Genomic DNA, 20,246 nt, shown 5'->3' with positions numbered 1-20,246 from the left:
CTGTCATTAAAACATAACATACCAAAGGAAAAGTAATCAAGCGCATCCACTACAAATAGGCTGTCTAAATTCATTATCATTTTGGTTTAACTTCTGCACAATTACTTTATGTAATTTCAGTGCTTATCTCCATTAATGAGAGTGGAATAATTCATGTAAATGTATACGATGAAATGAAAACAGTTTAAAATCATTTACTTCATTACATTTCTTTCTCCAGGAAAAAAAAGTCCGTACGCATGGGTCACAGTTTGCGTGCAGGTGCGCAAATTTTCCCATCAAGTTTGTTTTTTATAAATCCCACCTTTTGCGTAGGAAGTGGGGTATGTCTCTTTCAGGGCAGGTTTTGTACGCACGCAACGGTTATAAATGAGGCCTCAGGCCCCTCAGAGGGTCAGCCCATTGCAGGGAACAGTGGTGAGACAGCATGTTGCCAATTGAAGATGATAAATGGCAAATTTCTTGCTCAGTCCACATTTAGGCCTACTACAAAGAAAGGACATCATGAGCCACCCTCATTATCTTTTCCAGTACATTCTGTGACAGACCACAATACCGGGTATTTGGGATTTTAGGTTTCATATTGTACATTCATGCAACATTTTCTGTCACTGTTTGACATTTATATTTTGCCAACTTCACAACTGGCCTTCCCAAAATACTCACCAAGGAGAACTTGCAGACTTGTGCATAAAGTTCCAGGACTTCTTTCTTGGTCACAGTTGAATCCATGCCATTGAACCACTTGAAACTCTCCAGATAAGCAGTAAGCCAATCAAACTGAAGTTCACAGCTAGGGTACAGGCTGGAGTCAACATTATTGATACCTCAAAATTCAAAGACAAATTATGTGTTAGTGTGTTAGATAGACAGTAGTAAAAGTCATATCTTTTAATGTTGGTTATCGTTACTTTTTATTTTTATTTGTACCTGCAAATTCATTGAAATGGTTTCCAATATCATATGCTTGGTAATTAAAATCTGCATATTCATAGTCAATGAATTTTACTGCGCCTACAATCAGGGGGTAAAAAGTTATTATGAGTCTATGGAAAACAGTACAAGACACAATGAAATAAAATGCAATGCACTAATGAGTGTCATAATCATTCAGTATATAATTAGTTCCTCCAGGATTTCGTGGGGCTTTTTTTTTTTTTTTTGAGACCTAAAATAATTAAATAGTTTGCGGCAGCTTTTCTCAAAATTTGTGGCAATAATTACAGGATTTCTTGTGTTGTTTTGCAGTGAGAAAAAAAATGGCACAGACAACATTGTTCTAACATTATTTATTTTCTGACCTCAAGAACCATTGGGCTCTATAATTGTTAAAAAGAGAACACTTAGACAAACAAAAAGAGAAACTTAAGTGCTGTCTTCTTACCCTATAAAGCCTACTATATCATAATTTATACATGGATTTCTAAAGATTTTAAATTAATAACATGACCCAAACTTTGGTGAAAAATCTCTAATACATCTCTAATACAATTATTAGCACTAATAATAGTAAAACAATCATGTTAAATTGTACCAAATAATGAAACAACAGGCATTTGAAGAACATTTATTTGTTCATCTTGCAATCATCTTTGTAGGCATACTGAATTGTATACTGTTATAAAAATCACATAAATTAAAAATTTTTTCCATATGAATACAATTTTGGTCAGTTTGGGTCTCTGAATAAAAACTGGTGTATCAAGTATGACAGAAAAAAAACATGGCTTTTTTTTGTCTTTTAAATTTTGTCTAAAAAAACAAACAAACAAAAACCCAGACTATTATTGAACTATTTCAAGTTAAGTGATTAATATAATATATATTTTTAATTCCTTGTCCGTGTTGGTGTTGTTCAGAATATACGATCCTCTTTAATGTGGCATATAGGCATTGGTCTGGTTAATTGATTAATTGATCTGGGGTGCGTTTCCCACAAGCATCATTAGCTAACTATGGTCGTAAGTTCCACTGAACTCTATTGGTAACGACAGAACTTGCGGCCATAGTTGCTTTTGGGAAAAGCACCACTGGTTAATAGAAAAGATGTCATTCAGAGTGTGCACGATTCTGTGCATATGTGTGTTAGAGATAATGTGTGCTGTACAGTGGGAGCACATGCATTGCAGAAGCAACGGCGCAAACAGAAATTGTGATCACACAACGAGTCTATGCCCAAACTATGTGCGAAATCTGTGGCAATTTAGAAAAATTGCAAGTTCTTCCAAATTATGGTAAGTTTGTTTGATTTTGCATTTTTGCACTGATTGAAGAATCACAAAATCCTGGAGGGATTGTATCATGTATTATGGCTTCACATTTCATTAGTACAACTAAATGCACCAAAATATCTGCTATAAACATTAATTGAACACAATATGTTATGCACAAATTAAAGTGGCTTGAATACAGTCATGAAATTCATGATATTGGTATGTAATCTTCCAGTTAATCACTTTGCATACAGCATGGCCGTATGTATTCTTTCAGCCATTGAGTTTGTGTGCTACCTATATCTGTAACTTTTGCTCCAGTCTTTGCTGTAAGTCAGTAATCACTGCTGAGTCTTCTCTCTGAAACTCCTACTTCCTCCCCAGCTCCACCTGTCTAGATCTAATTACAGTGGATTTATGAATATTTTGTGGCTGCATCATCATGCCTGACAAGTTCACAGCAGAATGTCGATGCATATCTTAGCAGTAGCAAGTGCCTGTATTTGCTTTGTACAGCAGCAGTATAGTTCCATGAGTTGTCATGACTGAAACGTTATTATGCCTACACAATAGAATTAACTTGATTGTTTAGAATATTGTGTTTCAGAACAGACAAATTTCAATTACATTCACATAGTAGAGGTCTGCAAGGCTGTAAGTTGGCAAATAATAAGAATTTGAAATCCCTCACCCAGCTAGCTAAGACCTCAGTGTGTGTGTATGTGTGTGTGTGTGAAAGAGAGAGAGAGAGAGAGAGAGAGAGAGAGAGAGAGAGAGAGAGAGAGCGAGAGAGCGTGAGTATTCTGGGGTGAAAGAGAGAGACAGCATGTGGTTTTTGCAGGTTTTTGGTCTTGAGTCCAGTAGCAGACCTCTTTCATGTGGCCAAAACCTCAATTTACATCTAAAGAAAAGCATAATTAAAACAAACTCAAACTCGACTATTCTAATAAATGTTAGTCACCTTCTTCTTGGTTATAGATTACATTTTTAGTCAGGAGGTCATTATGACATAGTACTACTGGGGAGTTGATGTGGGCAAGATGACTCTTCAGTTCCTCCATCTCTTTGATGATTATTTTTAGGCTAGGTGCCTCCACATGGGCACTGGATCTAAAGAACACAAGTGTGCAAAATAGTAAAATTTTGGCAGAGCTGAATTGTATATTAATATTTTTGTCATCTCATAATTTGAAAGCAAATACATGAAAGCTGTCCAAAGAATTTATGAACCAGCAATGAATCTATGCAGTTTAGTTAGTCATACATTTGATATTTTAAAGGTGGATTAAAGGGGTCATATGATGTTGCTAAAAAGAACATTATTTTTGTGTATTTGGTGTAATGAAATGTGTTTATGCGGTTTAATGTTAAAAAAACACATTATTTTCCACATGCTGTACATTATTGTTTCTCCTCTATGCCCCGCCTTTCTGAAACGTGTCGATTTTTACAAAGCTCATCGCTCTGAAAAGTGTGCTGTGATTGGCCAGCTATACAGTGTGTTGTGATTGGCCGAATACCTCAAGCGTGTGACAGAAATGTTACGCCCCTTACCATACTGTGATGTCCTGTCCGGCCGGAGCGACGAGACAAAAACATTAAAACCCATTATAAACTAAGCATTTGTAGCATCCAGTGGGGACATAATTATGGATTATAATGACTTATACTGTCTTTTTACGCATTGCGTTGCATCGCGCCGCGTAAACATAAAACCATGTCTGCATTTGTGAACAGAGAAACAAGAAATAACAAGTGCCACTCTACACTGCTCAAAACTCGCGTTTGAATTATCAGTGGCAAATCCTTTAAATATGAAAACGTACTTACAGTGTGTGAGTCAGAACAGGCATTGTAGTCTACTACCAGGATCAGGAAACAGTCTTTTTATTTTATTTTATTTTTAAGCAGAGGCTCTCTCTGTTATTTCTTTTGACATATTGCATGTTCAGACATTCATACAACAAAATATTCTGGGGGCCATGACATTTTTGTGAAAATTATCAAAAATGCTGGTGGTGGATGGCAAAATGAATGAATGAATGAATGAATGCTGGCAGGGAAAGAGTTAATTTTGAAATACACATTACATTACTACATTTCAAAGTGTTAAATATTATACTTTTAACTCCACCACATTTAGCAAATAATGCCTTTTTCAAGTTAAGAAATAAGTAGTGCTGGGCAATGATAAAAAAATGTAATCGTGATTAATCACATGATTTTTCTGTGATTAATCAAGATTAATCGCATTGCTATGCACAAAATTCAATAATGAATTCAAAAGTAGTGTATTGAACACTTTTTTTCATTTAAAAGTACTGCTATATGAACAAAAGTGCAATAACACTTGGTTTGCAAACACTTTAAACAAATAAGGTGCTTTTTACAGAAGTATTCCTTTTAGTAGCAGTTAAAATATTTCTTGTAAATCTCAACTTAAACATTAATGTAATCAAACTAAATATAAAACCAAAGCTATCTGCCACTGCCAGGACATTAACATTTTTATAGAAAATATTTTATAGTTTGTTATAGAAAAACATGTTATGCTCAGAGTCCAGAGCCTCGATCATAATATTATAACAGGCACCTTCCGAGTAGAGACCAGCACTATCGTGGGATCCAACGCAACAGAGTGTGGTGCGCGACAACACTTGATGGGCGAGTGCGGGCGCGTGCGAGAAGAGACTCGTGTTTGCGGGATGCGGAAGAATAAGGGTGTTCTCACACTAGGCAATCTTAAAGGGTTAGTTCACCCAAAAATGAAAATTCTGTCATTAATTACTCACCCTTATGTCATTCCACACCCCTAAGACCTTCGTTCATCTTCAGAACACAAATTAAGATATTTTTGATCAAATCCGATGGCTCAGACAGGCCTCCATTGACAGCAACGCCACCCAAACTCTCAAGACCCATAAAGATCTTAAAGACATCGTTAAAACAGTCGACGTGACTACAGTGGTTCTACAATAATTTTATGAAGCGACGAGAATACTTTTTGTGCGCAAAAACAAAACAAAAATAACAACTTTATTCAACAACCTCTTCTCTTCTGTCATTCCCATACGTTGTTTACATCCAGCGCTTCAGTGTTCTACATCCGAATGCTGGCTCATTATTGGACAAAGCTGCACATGTGAGCAGCGCGACACATGCGTGTCATGCTGATGCAGAAGCCATCCAATAATGAGCCAGCATTCTGATGTAGAACACGGAAGCGCTGGATGTAAACAACGTATGAGAATACATCATCGGATTTGATCAAAAATATCTTAATTTGTGTTCTGAAGATGAACGAAGGTCTTAGGGTTGTGGAACGACATGAGGGTGAGTAATTAATCACAGAATTTTCATTTTTGGGTGAACTAACCCTTTAACCATGCCTGAGTGCATTTAACCCCCAAAGCCCAGTTCGTTTGACTAGTGTGATCTCTCCGTGCCGTTCGTTTAGCCGTCCCTGGCTCGGTTGGAAGAGGTGGGCCAGAGCACGGTTCAGTTGTGCTCGGGCGCGTTACACATGTAGTGTGAGTGCTAAATGCGCCAGAGAGTGGAACTTATGATACGTGCAGCATGATTGCGTTAATATTTCTGAGTGGCAAAAGTGATAGATCTGTAAAGCAATATATTGTGAGAGGGTCGTGTGTTACCGCGTCCCAAACGACTCAAAATAATGAACCACAAAGTTAACAAAATGTTGTACTCCACTAAGCTAAGCGAGAGTGCTTCTCTGCTGTCTTCACGAAAACGTATTATTTCCTACTTATGAAGTTGTGATTAGGAGCACGCTGCATTCTTTTCTGATTAAAAATAACAGTGAACAATGGTTTGTGAGTGTTGATGCTTAGCCTAAATAATTATAATAACTTAGGCCCGCCCCAAATGCTCTCATTGGTTGAGACACGTGATGACACCCATCCCAAGCCAGTACTGATTACCATCCCACCCCTCCTGTGACTCATGGTTTGTCTGTATGTGTATTCAGAGCCAGTGAGCAATGGACTTCCAAAATAATATATTTTTTTTTAACTGCGTTAATGTGCGATAAAATAATTGTCGATGTTAATTAATTAATGTGTTAACACAACAATAATGTGTTAACTTGCCCAGCCCTAGAAATAAGCCCAGCCCTTTTTTTTTTTTTTTAATTATGAATTAGCTCACAATACCAGTGATTGATCCAGTAATCGGCCTGAACTGGTCAAAGCAGTTCACTCCAGTAACTCACTGACTTGATGCAGTTGGTGTGGGTCTTTGAAATATTTGATTGTTGGAGTGAGCAATAAACTACCAAAATAGCTGTGTTTTTGAATAACTTAGGGACCACAGACTTGACATGGCAGATATTTGTGCTGCAAAATCAACTGCAAAGAGGAAGATTACAGAATTTGATCTATTCTCTGCTAATATCTCTGCTAATTTCATGAATATGTTGACATAATATAAATAAGATAAGAATTATCTGTTATTTGGCTCCTAATTTTAAAAAGGTAATATTATGAAACAATAACAATGTTGCAATCCTGCTGAATTTACTTTTTAACATCAAAATTGAGATTAACCATGCACTCATCCATTCATTTTCCAAACCACTTATACTATATAGAGTATTTGAAATAACGTTCTTTCAAATATGAATACACCATTCAGTTATTTTCATTTAGTCTAGCATAGAGTTAGACATTGCAGAGTTTCTGATAATAGTGTTTCATAACTCTGATGTTCACTTACTTTTGCTGTTCAGGAGCATCAGAACTCTGGACCAGATTAAGGAACTGGGACAATCTAGACCACAAAACGGGTGAACTGTTTCCAGTTTCTCCAGACTTTATGGAATGGATTTTTCCCATTTCTGTTGCAATCAATCTGCAGTCAATGAAAAGGCAATTTCAATTAAGCTAATACTACTACTAATAATAATAAAAACATTAGCTTTCATTTATCTAAAGTATGTTAGGTAGCCAAATCTGCCTTCACTCAGCCATGTTGCGGCATGAGAGCATTTATTAGCACACAATCATAAATATGAGAATTCGATTAAGAAATATACTCCTAGTGATCCAAAGTGTCAATGGGTTAATAATACTCCACAAGAAGCACTGTGAGTGCATGTATTGTGTATTTGTGTGTTTGCGTGTGTGCGGTAAAGGCTCAGACCTGTAAACAGATGGCTGTCTAAGCAGTGTGTCGTCCAGCACAACTCCTTTGACAAACTCATAGCAGATACCATTGGTAAAACTGCAGTACAGTTCCGGGCCACAGCCATGTTTGTGAAGCACCCGGAACATCTCCATCTCCTTATCTCGGTCCATAAAAAGCTCAGTCATCTGTCCATAAACCCTCACCAGTAAAATAGGGTCTTGCATCAGAGAGCCAACATAGCAGCCCATTAATTGGTTAGTGATGCCCTCAGTGAAAGCCTAGGATAATTAAAATAATAATAATAATTATAGCTGCAAATAAGGGGCCAAGCACAACAGAGGTCAAATAAACAGCTAAGGAGCTTTAATTACTCAGTAAAGACTAAGGTTCTCCAACACTGCTCCTGGACAGCTACCCTCCTGCAGACTTAATGTTGCCATCACATGCTATCGGCATTTTCCTGAATAGTTTCCTAATAGGAAATTGGAAGTGAACGGGCTCTCAAATCATATTTTCTACTGGGAAACTTATAGATAATTTTGATACCAGAGTTTCCGAGCTGGGCAGGCCATAAACTTTAAACTTGAGGGGACAACAACAACGATTGCTGATGTCAATGCTATTCTTTATTATTTTTTGCCACAACAACTACATCACTTTGTCTTGTTGTTAAAGTAATGTATTTATAGGCGATATGACTTCATATGTGGGGAATAGGACATTTCTAATAGCATGTGAAGGCAGCAAAAGTTCCAGCCCAGCTTCAACGCACCTGTCAGTAATTAAGGAGCCTAGGACACCTTGATTAGCTGGTTCAGGTGTGCTTGATTAGGGTTGAAGCGGAACTCTGCAGTATGGTAGATCTCCAGGAGCAGGGGTGGAGACCCCAGTTTAAGACATTTGTTGATACAGCATTTACTATAAAATTCAAAATGGCTGATGCCCAAAAAGGCAGACATAGGAAAATTAGGTATCTTTCAATTCGGTATGCATTCCAAATCTAATGACATCAATATTATGATTTTTGGCCAAACTGGTCAGAAGTTATAAGCAAAAAAAAAATCTAATTTTGACCAGTAGGTGGCGTTGTGACAAAACTCATCATGTGCCCTCAGGTTATTCTTTTTATAACACATACCAAGTTTGGTCAGAATCTGTTAAAGTGTTGTGGAGCTATAGCCTCATGTCCATTTTTGCACAAACTTTTTAAATTTGTTCATGTGCTTTATAAAAACGGTGTGGTATATCAAAAGCTATTGATAACAGACTGCTCTGAAGATGATCTGGAGTAATTTTGGTTAAATAAATTATTTTTGCAATGGTTGAGACTATTTTGATTCTGACAAACATACATCACTCACAAATTTTTCAGTACATGTTTTTTTTAATCTAGTAACAGCAAACAATGTTTTGTTTTAAGTGAACTTCTCAACACTTCAAGAACCAAAAAAAATGTAATTATTATGTAAAAGTCTCAACTGCAATTTTCACTTTTCTTGCTTTTTGACAGAAACCATATGCCTAAAGCTGATAACTGTTTCTATCTTTATTGTCAGTTATTGCCCTCAATACTGTAATGATCATTAATAATGTATTATTATTATTATTTTTTTTTTTTTTTTTGTGAGTGTGTTTGTATCCTGGGAAACAGCACATAATATTCATATGGGCTACACAGACAAACAGTTGATAACCGTTTATAGATTAGTTTATTGCTTTTTATGCATTACAAATCAAGACTTTTGATTAATTCTCTTAGCAGTGTGAAAAGCAAAACTGTTATTCAAATTGCAAATAAGTTTCATACAGAAAGCAAGCAAAGAATATTCACTGAAGTGGTCAATGACTTTCAGTGTGAGTTCTGCACATGTTAAATCTCCAATTATAATAACTGAAGCTGTCCACACTGCAAAACTAATATCTCACTTGTATCGTACCTGCACTTTGTTTACAATGATAGAATTCATGTGAGCAAAATTTCTTCTTTATCTGTGACTAATGTACATGCCTCTGATCTCAAAAATAATGTGTGTGATCGGTTGTATGTTCAAAAAAAAAACTATGTGTAAAAATAGATTTTTGATGCAGCTTTGAGCAGATCTAAAGGTAATTCTACAATCAACACTTTTCATTCATTTTCACATTTAACTTTAATCACGACAGTCTGCTTAACTGATAGTTTAATTTTTAGAGTTGTGCAGGGGCATTTTTGTCCCAAACTCATTAATTCTGACCCTGAATCCCCCCTGAGCTGGCATTTGGCGAAAACAATAGTCTGATCTGCTCTGGTTTCCACTTAAGATGGCGCCGCTCATGGCAGCCACGGTGCTTCGCTCTCCAGTTGTTGTAGTGTTTTTGTTAGTTTTTCCTGTTTTTCAAACACGATCAGTTTCACCAGGGATGAACTGGTGAACATTTGGCAGAACACACCACAAAATCTCCTACCGGTTTTCGATTATTCTGATGTTTTGCTGAACATAGTAGTTGGCGGAGCAGCTGCGCTGATCAAACGCTTCAGGACGCGCTGACGGGGAAAGCGAGACGGCACGCTCGTGAAGCTCAGACAGCGCTGATTTCGAACGCCGTTGCCTAGCACCCATCTGGCAAATCTCTGCTCTCTACCCAACAAAACGGACAAACTGCCAGGAACACACTGAATAAGGTAGATTAGAGTGGCTAAAAGGAGCTACGCTAAAATGTTGTAAGATCAGTTCACTTCCAATGACTCAGCTTCATTGTGGAAAGGTCTGAAAGTCATCACCAACTACAAGACACCATACCACAGCACTGAGGCGAATCAACAACTTGCTGAAGAAGAGTTTTATTGTAGATTCGAAAACCCCCCACACCTGTTCTGACCATCTTTCTACACAACCATTAACACCTCCTGTAACCCCCCTCTCCCCCACTCCTGCACTTTAGATCAGTGAAGATGATTTGCGCCAGGTCTACAAGAAGAACAAGAGAAGAAAGGCACCAGGCCCAGACGGTGTGACACCAGCCTGTCTGAAAGCCTGTGCTGACCAGCTGGCCCCCATCTTTTCACAGATCTTCAATAGATCTCTGGAGCTGTGTGAATTCCCTTCCTGCTTCAAATGCTCCACCATCATCCCCGTTCCAAAGAAACCCAAGATAACGGGACTTAACTACTACAGACCTGTAGCACTAACGTCTGTCGTCATGAAGTCGTTCGAAAAACTGGTTCTGGCTTATCTGAAGGACATCACTGGACCCTTACTGGACCCCCTGTAGTTTGCTCTGTCAAGCTCCTGAAGTTCGCAGATGACACTACAGTCATCGGTCTCATCCAGGACGGCAACGAGTCTGCTTACAGACAAGAGGTTGAGCAGCTGGCTGGCTGGTGCAGTCTTAACATCCTGGAGCTGAACATGCTCAAAGCAGTGGAGATGATAGTGAACTTCAGGAGGAACCCCCCTGCACTCCCCCCCACTCACCATCATGGACAGCTCTGTGGCTGCAGTGGAGTCATTCAAGTTCCTGGGAACCACCATCTCCCAGGACCTGAAGTGGGACACTCACATCGACGCCATTGTAAAAAAGGCCCAACAAAGGTTGTACTTCCTTCACCAGCTGAGGAAGTTTAACCTGCCACAGGAGCTGCTGAAACAGTTCTACTCAGGCGTCATTGAGTCTGTCCTGTGCACTTCAATAACTGTCTGGTTTGGTTCAGCTACAAAATCAGACATCAGAAGACTACAGAGAAAGTTTCGGACTGCTGAAAGGATTATTGGTGCTCCCCTGCCCACCTTTCAAGAACTGTATATATCCAGAGTGAGGAAAAGGGCTCAGAAAATCACTCTGGATCCCTCACATCCAAGTTATCCCCTTTTTGAACTTTTGCCATCTTGATATTTGAGGTGTTATGACCTGGGGTAGCACCTGTTCCCTAAACTGGATCTGTTCGCCTCTAGGTGGCTTTCTAGGTTCTGGTGTGTGTGTGTGTGTGTGTGTGTGTTTTCTTTTGTCTGTTTGCAGGGTGGAGACAAGCGGCAGGTGCGATGGATTACCTATGATGAGTTGACTGATAAAAGGATCTGTCCTCCGGTGTGGTGGCCTTGTTGGAGCTTGACTTCTCTCCAGCACCAGACTTTGAGCTTTCTTTGATGTTTGATCTTTTGTTGTTTTCCTTTCTCTTCCCTTTTGGGTTTAATTATAGTTTAAATGACATTAATAAATGTTTATTTAGAAGGCGAACATTTAGCATTTTAGGTCTAATCAGCCAACATTGTTTTAAATAGCCTGCGTAGCATGTCATCTTTTATAACATGGGATTTTGACCAAACATATTCAATCTTGATTTTTGTAAAATGTTGCAACAAGATATTATTTTGTGTGCAAAAAATTACAGTTTTTGACATAAGGTAATAAAAAATATTTTTAAAAATACCTTAAAGTAACTACAATTGAGCATGTAAAACAAATATCTTTAAAAAAAATAATAAAATCCATGTGGAGCATGCCCCCGGTTCTCACCCTTTTTTTCCCCTTACCTGTTTTCAACTCTGTGCTATATTTTTTTGTTGTGAAATGTTCCTGTGTATTATAAATTCATTTAATTCAATGGGTTTGTTTGTAATTGTATAAAAAATGAATGAAGTCATAATTATACTTGATTATTTCATTGTAATATTGGACCCGTAAACCGATTATTTACAATCAACTTTAACATTTCTTTAATTTTGTTCTTACACAAACGTTTATAATAATGTTGCGTTTATAATTTTGTTCAGTGTACAAACAAAACATGAGGGCTCGTATCATAAAAGCTTCAAAACTCTGCTGTCTTTTGTCACATAATTGTCTTTATTTTTCATATAATACTGCACATAATTTCGCCGGATTTAGCAGCAGATCACACTATAAATGAATGCATAATTGATTACTTCATGTTCTCCGTGTTTACTTCTGCATAAAGCGGGCACTAAGAAAAAGTGGGCGCTTCATGCGGGCGCTGCGCAAGTGTTTACACAAACGTTTATAATAATGTTGCGTTTATAATTTTGTTCAGTGTACAAACAAAACATGAGGGCTCGTATCATAAAAGCTTCAAAACTCTGCTGTCTTTTGTCACATAATTGTCTTTATTTTTCATATAATACTGCACATAATTTCGCCGGATTTAGCAGCAGATCACACTATAAATGAATGCATAATTGATTACTTCATGTTCTCCGTGTTTACTTCTGCATAAAGCGGGCACTAAGAAAAAGTGGGCGCTTCATGCGGGCGCTGCGCAAGTGTTGCCAAATCCATATTTTCCCCGCGGAATTAGGCTACTTTTCCGCTGTTGCCGTGAGATGTTTTTCAACTTCGTGGGTCCACGCAACCCTACTAACATGATATTTATCTCCCTGAACATGGTTGTGCTAGTTTTGGACTAGTTTTGAGAAGCAATTGGGGGGATTTTGTTGTGTAAACCTGGAAACCCTGTTTGTATCATTCTTTTGTGCATGCAGGTCAGTTCAGAACCATGATCTGTTCACACTGTAAAACTGATATTGGCCACATTTAAAACAACAATGTGAACAGCTACACAAAAAAATTGGATCTGAGAAAAAAATCGGAATTGAGCACTAAGGCTCGCAGTGTGAACGTAGCCATAGAACCAATTCAATTAATAGGGATTATTAGGAGGCCATGATTGACAAGGGCCAGTGGCAGCAATTTGGCCAGGACACCGGGGTTACACCCCTACTCTTTACAAGAAGTGCCATGGGATTTTTAATGACCACAGAGAGTCAGGACCTCGGTTCAACGTCTCATCCGAAGGTCGGTGCTTTTTACAGTAATAGTGTTCCCGTCACTACCCTGCATTAGGACCCACACAGACCACAGGGTGAGCACCCCCTGCTGGCTCCACTCCTGAAGCCAGATTGTTTGCCGTCCAGGAGGTTCTGTGTGAGAAAAGCAGAGACTTGGTTAAACACAACTTGTTCAAGTGTTTTTGCAATGAAAGGTAGAAGGGAAACTGGTCTGTAGTTCTCTAAAAGAGTTGGGTTAAGAGTGGGTTTCATAAGAAGTGAGGTTATACGAGCCTGTTTAAATGTTGAGGGAAAAACACCAGTGTGAAGGGATGTGTTAACATTGTGAGTGAGTGTAGGTACAACGGCAGGAGAAATGCCTTGAAGGAGTTGAGATGGAATAGGATCAAGCGGACAAGTAGTAGGATGATTGGAAATGATGAGTTTAGAGACTTCTGCCTCAGAGAGTGGAGAGAAGGATGAAAACGAGTGTATGCTTATGGGAACATACACATGACATTACTCCCCCCTCCCGGAAGGTGTGTCCCACGCCGTAACAGTTACACCGGGGAGGGCGCCCTGGAGGCTGATGCAGGGCAGGAACTAGGTGGAGCCAAGGAGGGAGTCACAGATCAGGGAGTTCCGGGTGCCATGGCGGAGCAGGCAGTTCAGGTTGCCATGTCGGAACAGGGGACTCAGGAGGCCATGGCAGATCAGGCCGTTCAGGAGGCCATGGTGGATCAGGGGACTCAGGAGGCCATGGCGGATCGTCCGTGACCTTAGCCGGCATATGCCCCTCCTCCCCCCGCCCCAAATTTTCTTGGGGAAAATTTGGAATTCTGGGGGGCGCTCTGGAGGAGCGGGCACTGGAGGGCGCTTTGGAGGACTGGGCACTGGAGGGCGCTCTGGAGGTGCAGGGCTGGCTTACTCGGGGGAATCAGGAGACGAAGGAGGACTGGATGGGACCAGCGGAGATGAAGGAGACTCAGGGGACGATGGAGAGCTGGACGGGACCAGCGGAGACGAAGGAGAACTTCTGGAGCGGATTCTGGGGTGAGGATAGGAGCCGAGAACTCTGGAGGTAGCGCCATGTCCAAGATCACAGGGTCAGCGGCAGCCGGCGGGCCCGAGTCAGCGGCGGCCGGCGGGCTTGACGGCAAGCTGGTTCTGGATCGGGGATGGACACTCTCCAGACACCGGAGGATCCCTTCCCTCCAGCTCAGTCCAGTGGTGTCTGGGAGGTCCATGGGAAGATGATAACTCATTATATTTATATAGCGCTTTTCTAGGCACTCAAAGCGCTTTACATTGTCAGGGGGTATCTCCTCATCCACCACCAGTGTGCAGCATCCACCTGGATGATGCGACGGCAGCCATAGTGAGCCAGAATGCCCACCACACACCAGCTTATTGGTGGAGAGGAGACAGAGTGATGAAGCCAATCAGTAGATATGGGGATTATTAGGAGGCCATGATGATCAGAGGCCAATGGGCAAATTTGGCCAGGATGCCGAGGTCACACCTCTACACTTTTTGAAAGACATCCTGGGATTTTTAATGACCACAGAGAGTCAGGACCTCGGTTTACCATCTCATCCGAAGGACAGTGCTTGTTGACAGTATAGTGTCCCCGTCACTATACTGGGGCGTTAGGACCCACACAGACCACAGAGTGAGCACCCCCTACTGGCCTCACTAACACCTCTTCCAACTACCAACATGATAGTTGGCCCCAATCCAGAACAGAGAGTTAATTGTGGCGTCGTCTAACGCCATAGTAGCAGCAAGCCCGCAGAATTCCCAGGTGAACTCTATGAAGGGAAGAGCCCTGCGGGCTAGAGCGGAGAACTGAGCGGCTATTTCCATGGCCGTGGAGAGAAATAAGAAAACCAAAAAACTTTCAAAAACGGAAAAGAAACACGCGGAGGAGAGACGCTGCTCACTTTTTGTGGGTATGGAATTCTGTCACGGTTAGCTGCTACTATGAGGAGCACGGAGCGAGGAACGAGGAGACGCAGAGTCGAATTCAAACTTATAGACTTTAATAATATCCAAGGAAACAGGAAAACACACATAGCAAAGGTAGACATGAACAATTCCAGAGAAAGGAGAACAGAAAGGGCTAGAACTCAAATAGGGCAGATAACGAGGGGCAGACCAGTGAGGAGGATAACTAATAATGAGAAACACCTGGAACTAATAGAAAGAGAGAGTCGGGGTACTCAGACTCGTACTCGGAGTACGTTTTTTTAAAGGACTCGGACTTGTCACAGACTTGGAAGCATTTTTACTCGGACTTGACTCCGACTCGAGCCTTTTGGACTCTGAAAATATGTCAGAATCCAACCGAGTCCAGGGACAGTTGACGGAAATGTCACTGATTCAATGCATTATCATGAAAGTGATATTCAGTATTTGCGAGTGTTTTTAAGTATTGTCCAGTACTTGAAAGCCTCACAGAATGCGCCTCTCAGTCAGTGTGCGAATGCCGAGTTTTTTCGCTTGAGTTCTCTTAAGTTCTGTTATAGCTACACACTTACACGAAAAGTTATGTCAAAATGCCCGTCTTGGAGACTATTCATGTAAATGCAGTCGGTTTTGTCTTAAGTGAACTTGAACAGTTGGGAGAAATACAGATGTGTTAAAATATTTGATCTATGCGTCAGATCTTAAAGCAACAGCGTAAACCTGCAGCCGCCGACTACGTCATAAATGTTAATCAAACAAAAGAAAAGGAGAAAATCCCTCACTGCTCTTGACTTAATCACTTACTAACTTTAATAAGAATAATATATATTTAATGTATACAGTGAAGATAATTTTTACATTTACAGATTTTTTCAATTGCTAACTAGCATTTTCCAATACTTAAAGTACTTTTTCTAAACTCTTAACACAGCAACACAGCTACATCACATAATTAGCCAAATAGTTAATTTCCTGGCCAAAACCAAATTTTGTTAAATAAATACAAACTCTACATTTCAAAATGCTGAATACTTTTTTCTACATATACTAACTCTATCAAAACACAGCAAACCCGATTCAAAATTGAGTCATTCGGTCAAAACATTAGCACTACTTTTCTATCCAACAAAAACATATAGTCAATCATAGCACAGTGACTGTCAAAATTTTAACAGCTGATGACTTTACAAAAACTGCATTAATTGTCATGTTACAGTTCTACCTGCATATAGACAATATAAATATCCATTGTTTTTTGTAATTTAGTTACCTTCAACTGAAACCCATTTTACATTTTTAAGTGTTGAATGTGTTCATTCTTGGCAACATACTGTCTAAAATTGAAGGAGACATTATAGAAATAAATAGGGTCCCCATGCAGAAATTTCAAAAATTGAAATTGCTTTCAAGTGGGTTAGGGTTGGATGTGGATGGTGCCCCCATGGTAGCTGATGCCAGTGTAAAAATGGTAACTGTGGCCTCATCTCACAATTTGGGCTTCAATTCTTGGAATTGTGAGTTTACATCTTGCAATTCAGACTTTATCAGAACTTTGAGATAAAAAAGTCACAATTACCCTTTGCCATTTATATTCCATGACAGAAATAAGCTTTCTTAGGTTCCACATGTGTAAGGGGAAAAAACAAACAAACAAAAATGCAAAGTCCAGCACACATTCTTACTCCTCTCCCCTACCTCTTCTTCTCCCTTTTTCTAATCAAGCTACTCCTCTCCCTCCTACAACTATTCCTCTTCCTCTCCCAGGCATAATTTTTTTCTCTCTTTGATTCTTTGTGTTGTTCTGCATCAAAAAAAGAAGAGGGAAAAAATTCAAAGAGGTCTTTTTACTCTATGTTGATGCAATGGAAAGAGCATCAACACCTGACTATTCCTCAGCTGTTCCTAAATTTTTCAGTGATATGTTACTTAAAGTTGTGGCCTAATGGTTAGAGAGTCAGACTTGTAACCCAAATGTTGTGGGTTCAAGTCTTGTACCGGCAGGGGTTGTAGGTGGGGGGAGGGGATGTGCGGCGCTCTCTCCCACCTTCAATACTTGAGCAAGGCACCGAACCCCCAACTGCTCCCTGGGCGCCGCAGTAAAAATATGGCTACCCACTGCTCTGTGTGTGTGTGCACTTTGGATGGGATAAATGCAGAGCACTAATTCCGAGTATGGGTCACCGTACTTGGCCTCACGTCCCGTCAGTTGAGACTGTTCTGCAGTAAGAATGATTAATCTGTTACCGAATGAACTGGGGAATCTTTTGAGGCTGTCTGTTCCGCGGTAAGAGCGAACTATGAGGACGTTTATCAATTATGAACTGTGGTCTCTGCTCATGTAGTGGAAGAATGAAGTGGTATAAGATGTGTATGCTTTGGTTATTGTATAATACACTGTTTTTGCATATGAAAATTACTGAATCATTTGTGTGTTTGTTTATGTGACCTTGCTTCATGTTAATTCACAGTTCATTAACTAATGTTAACAGATCAGATACAACTTTAAAATTTAATAACGTATTAGTAAGTTTTGAACTTAATATTAACTAAGATTAATAAATGCTATATAAATATTGTTCATGATAACTAATATTGTTAGTTAATGTTAACAAATTAAACTTTAATGTAAAGTGTTACCAAAGTTGTATATATTGTGCTGTGTGTGTGTGAGACAGCTAGGGGTTCAGTCAAGTAAATCTGTTAAAATTATTTATTTCTTGTATATGTAACAGAACTACTGAGACGAGAGGTGTGCGAATCCATCTGCAAAGCTTTTATTAAAAGACGTGGTCAAAACAGGCAAGGGTCAACAGCAACAACAGGTATAGCACAGGCAAGACGAAAGAGTAATCCAGAGACAGGCGTGGGTCAAACGACGACAAACATAATCCAGGAGCAACAAGTAGCAAACAACAACGATCAAAGAGAAATGTAAGACAGGCAGGTGATCAGGAAACAGATAATCAGGCAAAAGCAAGACGTGACTAGACTAGAAATTGGAACTAGAAACTAGGACAGGGAACTGGCTCCGTAATGTTGCTAATGCAAAACAGCGATAAAAGCAAAACAAGACTCGGCTCTGAATGGTGGTTTGAGACTGATTTATATAGTGTGTGTGTGTGTGTGTGTGTGTGATTGGCTGCAGGTGAGTTCATAATCAATGTAGTACAATGGGTTCTGGGAAATGCAGTCCGGGGAGAGATGTAGCGGCTCATGAAAAGAGTCATAGTGGTGATGGCTGACCTCTGCAGGTGAGTGAATGGAAGTCCATGGACCGAACTCATGACAGTATAACTGTTCTATTAGGACTGGGGAAGACGTAATTATACTTTCCATTTATTTAAAACAATTCTATCCCTTATTCACACATTTTGTCAGCTGCTCTGATTGACTTTAATTTCCTATGCAAGGTATAATGTTATATAATATAATGTTATATTTGTACCTTTATTTATTTATTTTCCAGTTCGCATATGTTTAGTTCCAACCACTAAAATGTCTTAATTGCCCTAGGAGAATGAACTTTTTTACCAGTAAAAAACAGTTGTCATTTTGGACTGTGATCTGTTTGGACCCTGTAACCGGAATGCATGGCTATATTTTAACTTTTGCAAGAATGCAAGAATTACTCTGTACATTTATTATTTACATTTCGCAATGAACTCGTTTCTCTGTGCGCATGAAAATAAAGACCTGCAAAAGAGCTTCCTGCTAACTTTACAAAGAATGTTTTTGAGGCTTATTAAAGCCATTCATATAAATGTTATGTAGCGCTTTATATAACACAACAGTGACAAACTAATTCAATTTCAACTAATTCAATTTCTGTAGATCAAATAGAGCATGACAGTAGCAACACCATGATTCCCGGGGAATGTATAAACTGATCATACATGTATGAATACCTTGAATGCAATGTCAAGTCAAGTCAGTTTGGATAAAAGCATCATTGTATGAATGTAAACAAATTATTCTGTCCTCCAGAGTCAGCAGGCCATCTTTTATTTTCCTCTTCAACAGAAATAATTGAAAATAAATTAAGTTTTAAGTGTGTAAATTAATTTTTTTTTAATTAAAAATGAAAACGCATTGTATTTCAGTCCATTTGGGTCTCATACATAAAACACAAAACTAAGTCTTTTAAAATCATGTTTTAAATTATTTTTAAAACATAAAATGTATTTAAGTTTAATGATGAACTTGCCTTGATCTGAATATCTTCTGGTTTCCACTCTGGCCTCAGTTTCTTAAGAAGTTCTAATATCCCATGCCGAGGGGTGCGCTCATCTACACAGACATCTAAATGTAACCTCTCGCAACACCCATCATTTGGATACCTTTTCATTTCCATTCTTTTTAATTAAATTCACAGTTCAGATAATTCAAATAAGTTAAATGACAGATAAGGAAGCTTTGTTTTAGGGCTTGTCAGCGTAATGATCTGATCTCAGCTGTCTATCGTAACAGTGTCAGGTGGACTCTTGGTTCAGGCTCGCAGGACCACTCTATGTATTCAGTGACTCAGCAAATCCAGGGTTTATCAAAGTGCAACGTTCTTTTGGGCATCTTCATTGGTTAGTTAGTGAAGAGTTTACATATTAACCCTAGTTTCAAATGAAGAAGCAAATCTAAAGAGAAAAGCCTTAATGTTTGATTTAAGTAAGCATACTGTAATCAAATAATGTGCATATATCTATCTATCTATCTATCTATCTATCTATCTATCTATCTATAGGGGCATTGGGTGGTAAAATAATTAATAATAAAAAAATTTAACATTACAAATGTAGTTGTGTAAAAATCTTTTTTTCCCAATGCAGGGCTTGTTATACATTGTGCACAGGACCCAACTATTTAAAGTTTTACTTGAACCTATATAAAGCGAGCAATGTGGGTTTGGTTAGAGGTTATTGAGAATGAACAGAGAAAAGTAACATGAGAGGCAGCAATGTACCTTCACACTATAACTGGCTATTAGTCTGTTCCCGCGATAAATTATGCATCTTTTATTTTCATTTTTAAAAAAATGTAATTAGTCATGATACCAGTGTTTACCAAGCTTTGATGACTGATAACCAAAAATAAGTTGACTAATAAAAATAACTGCCGATCATCACAAATAAAATAGAGCCGAAATCTAAAAAAAAAAAAAAAAACA

General features: G+C 39.0%; 1 protein-coding gene across 2 annotated transcripts; it reads right to left on the bottom strand.

Annotated features, from left to right (window-relative positions):
* Positions 1 to 200: 200 nt before the first annotated feature.
* LOC107570184 (ethanolamine kinase 1-like) lies at positions 201 to 19,555 on the bottom strand. Of its 2 annotated transcripts, none has more exons than XM_016256391.1 (7): positions 19,293 to 19,555; positions 7,374 to 7,636; positions 6,948 to 7,082; positions 3,175 to 3,323; positions 931 to 1,014; positions 667 to 827; positions 201 to 483 (listed from the first exon to the last, which is right to left on the bottom strand). In XM_016256391.1, exons 1-7 carry the CDS (start codon positions 19,437 to 19,439, stop codon positions 478 to 480), a joined length of 945 nt encoding a protein of 314 aa, XP_016111877.1. In that variant the 5' UTR covers positions 19,440 to 19,555; the 3' UTR covers positions 201 to 477. The 2 variants fall into 2 exon arrangements, with proteins under 2 accessions (XP_016111877.1, XP_016111878.1); XM_016256392.1 differs by having other exon boundaries at positions 202 to 486.
* Positions 19,556 to 20,246: the final 691 nt, after the last annotated feature.

Source organism: Sinocyclocheilus grahami, unplaced genomic scaffold (genome assembly GCF_001515645.1).
Source record: "Sinocyclocheilus grahami isolate Dianchi unplaced genomic scaffold, SAMN03320097.WGS_v1.1 scaffold1424.1, whole genome shotgun sequence".
NCBI classification, from domain to species: Eukaryota; Metazoa; Chordata; class Actinopteri; order Cypriniformes; family Cyprinidae; genus Sinocyclocheilus; species Sinocyclocheilus grahami.
The sequence above is the reverse complement of the archived record's forward strand: the minus strand, read 5'-3'. Positions and strand labels throughout refer to the sequence as shown.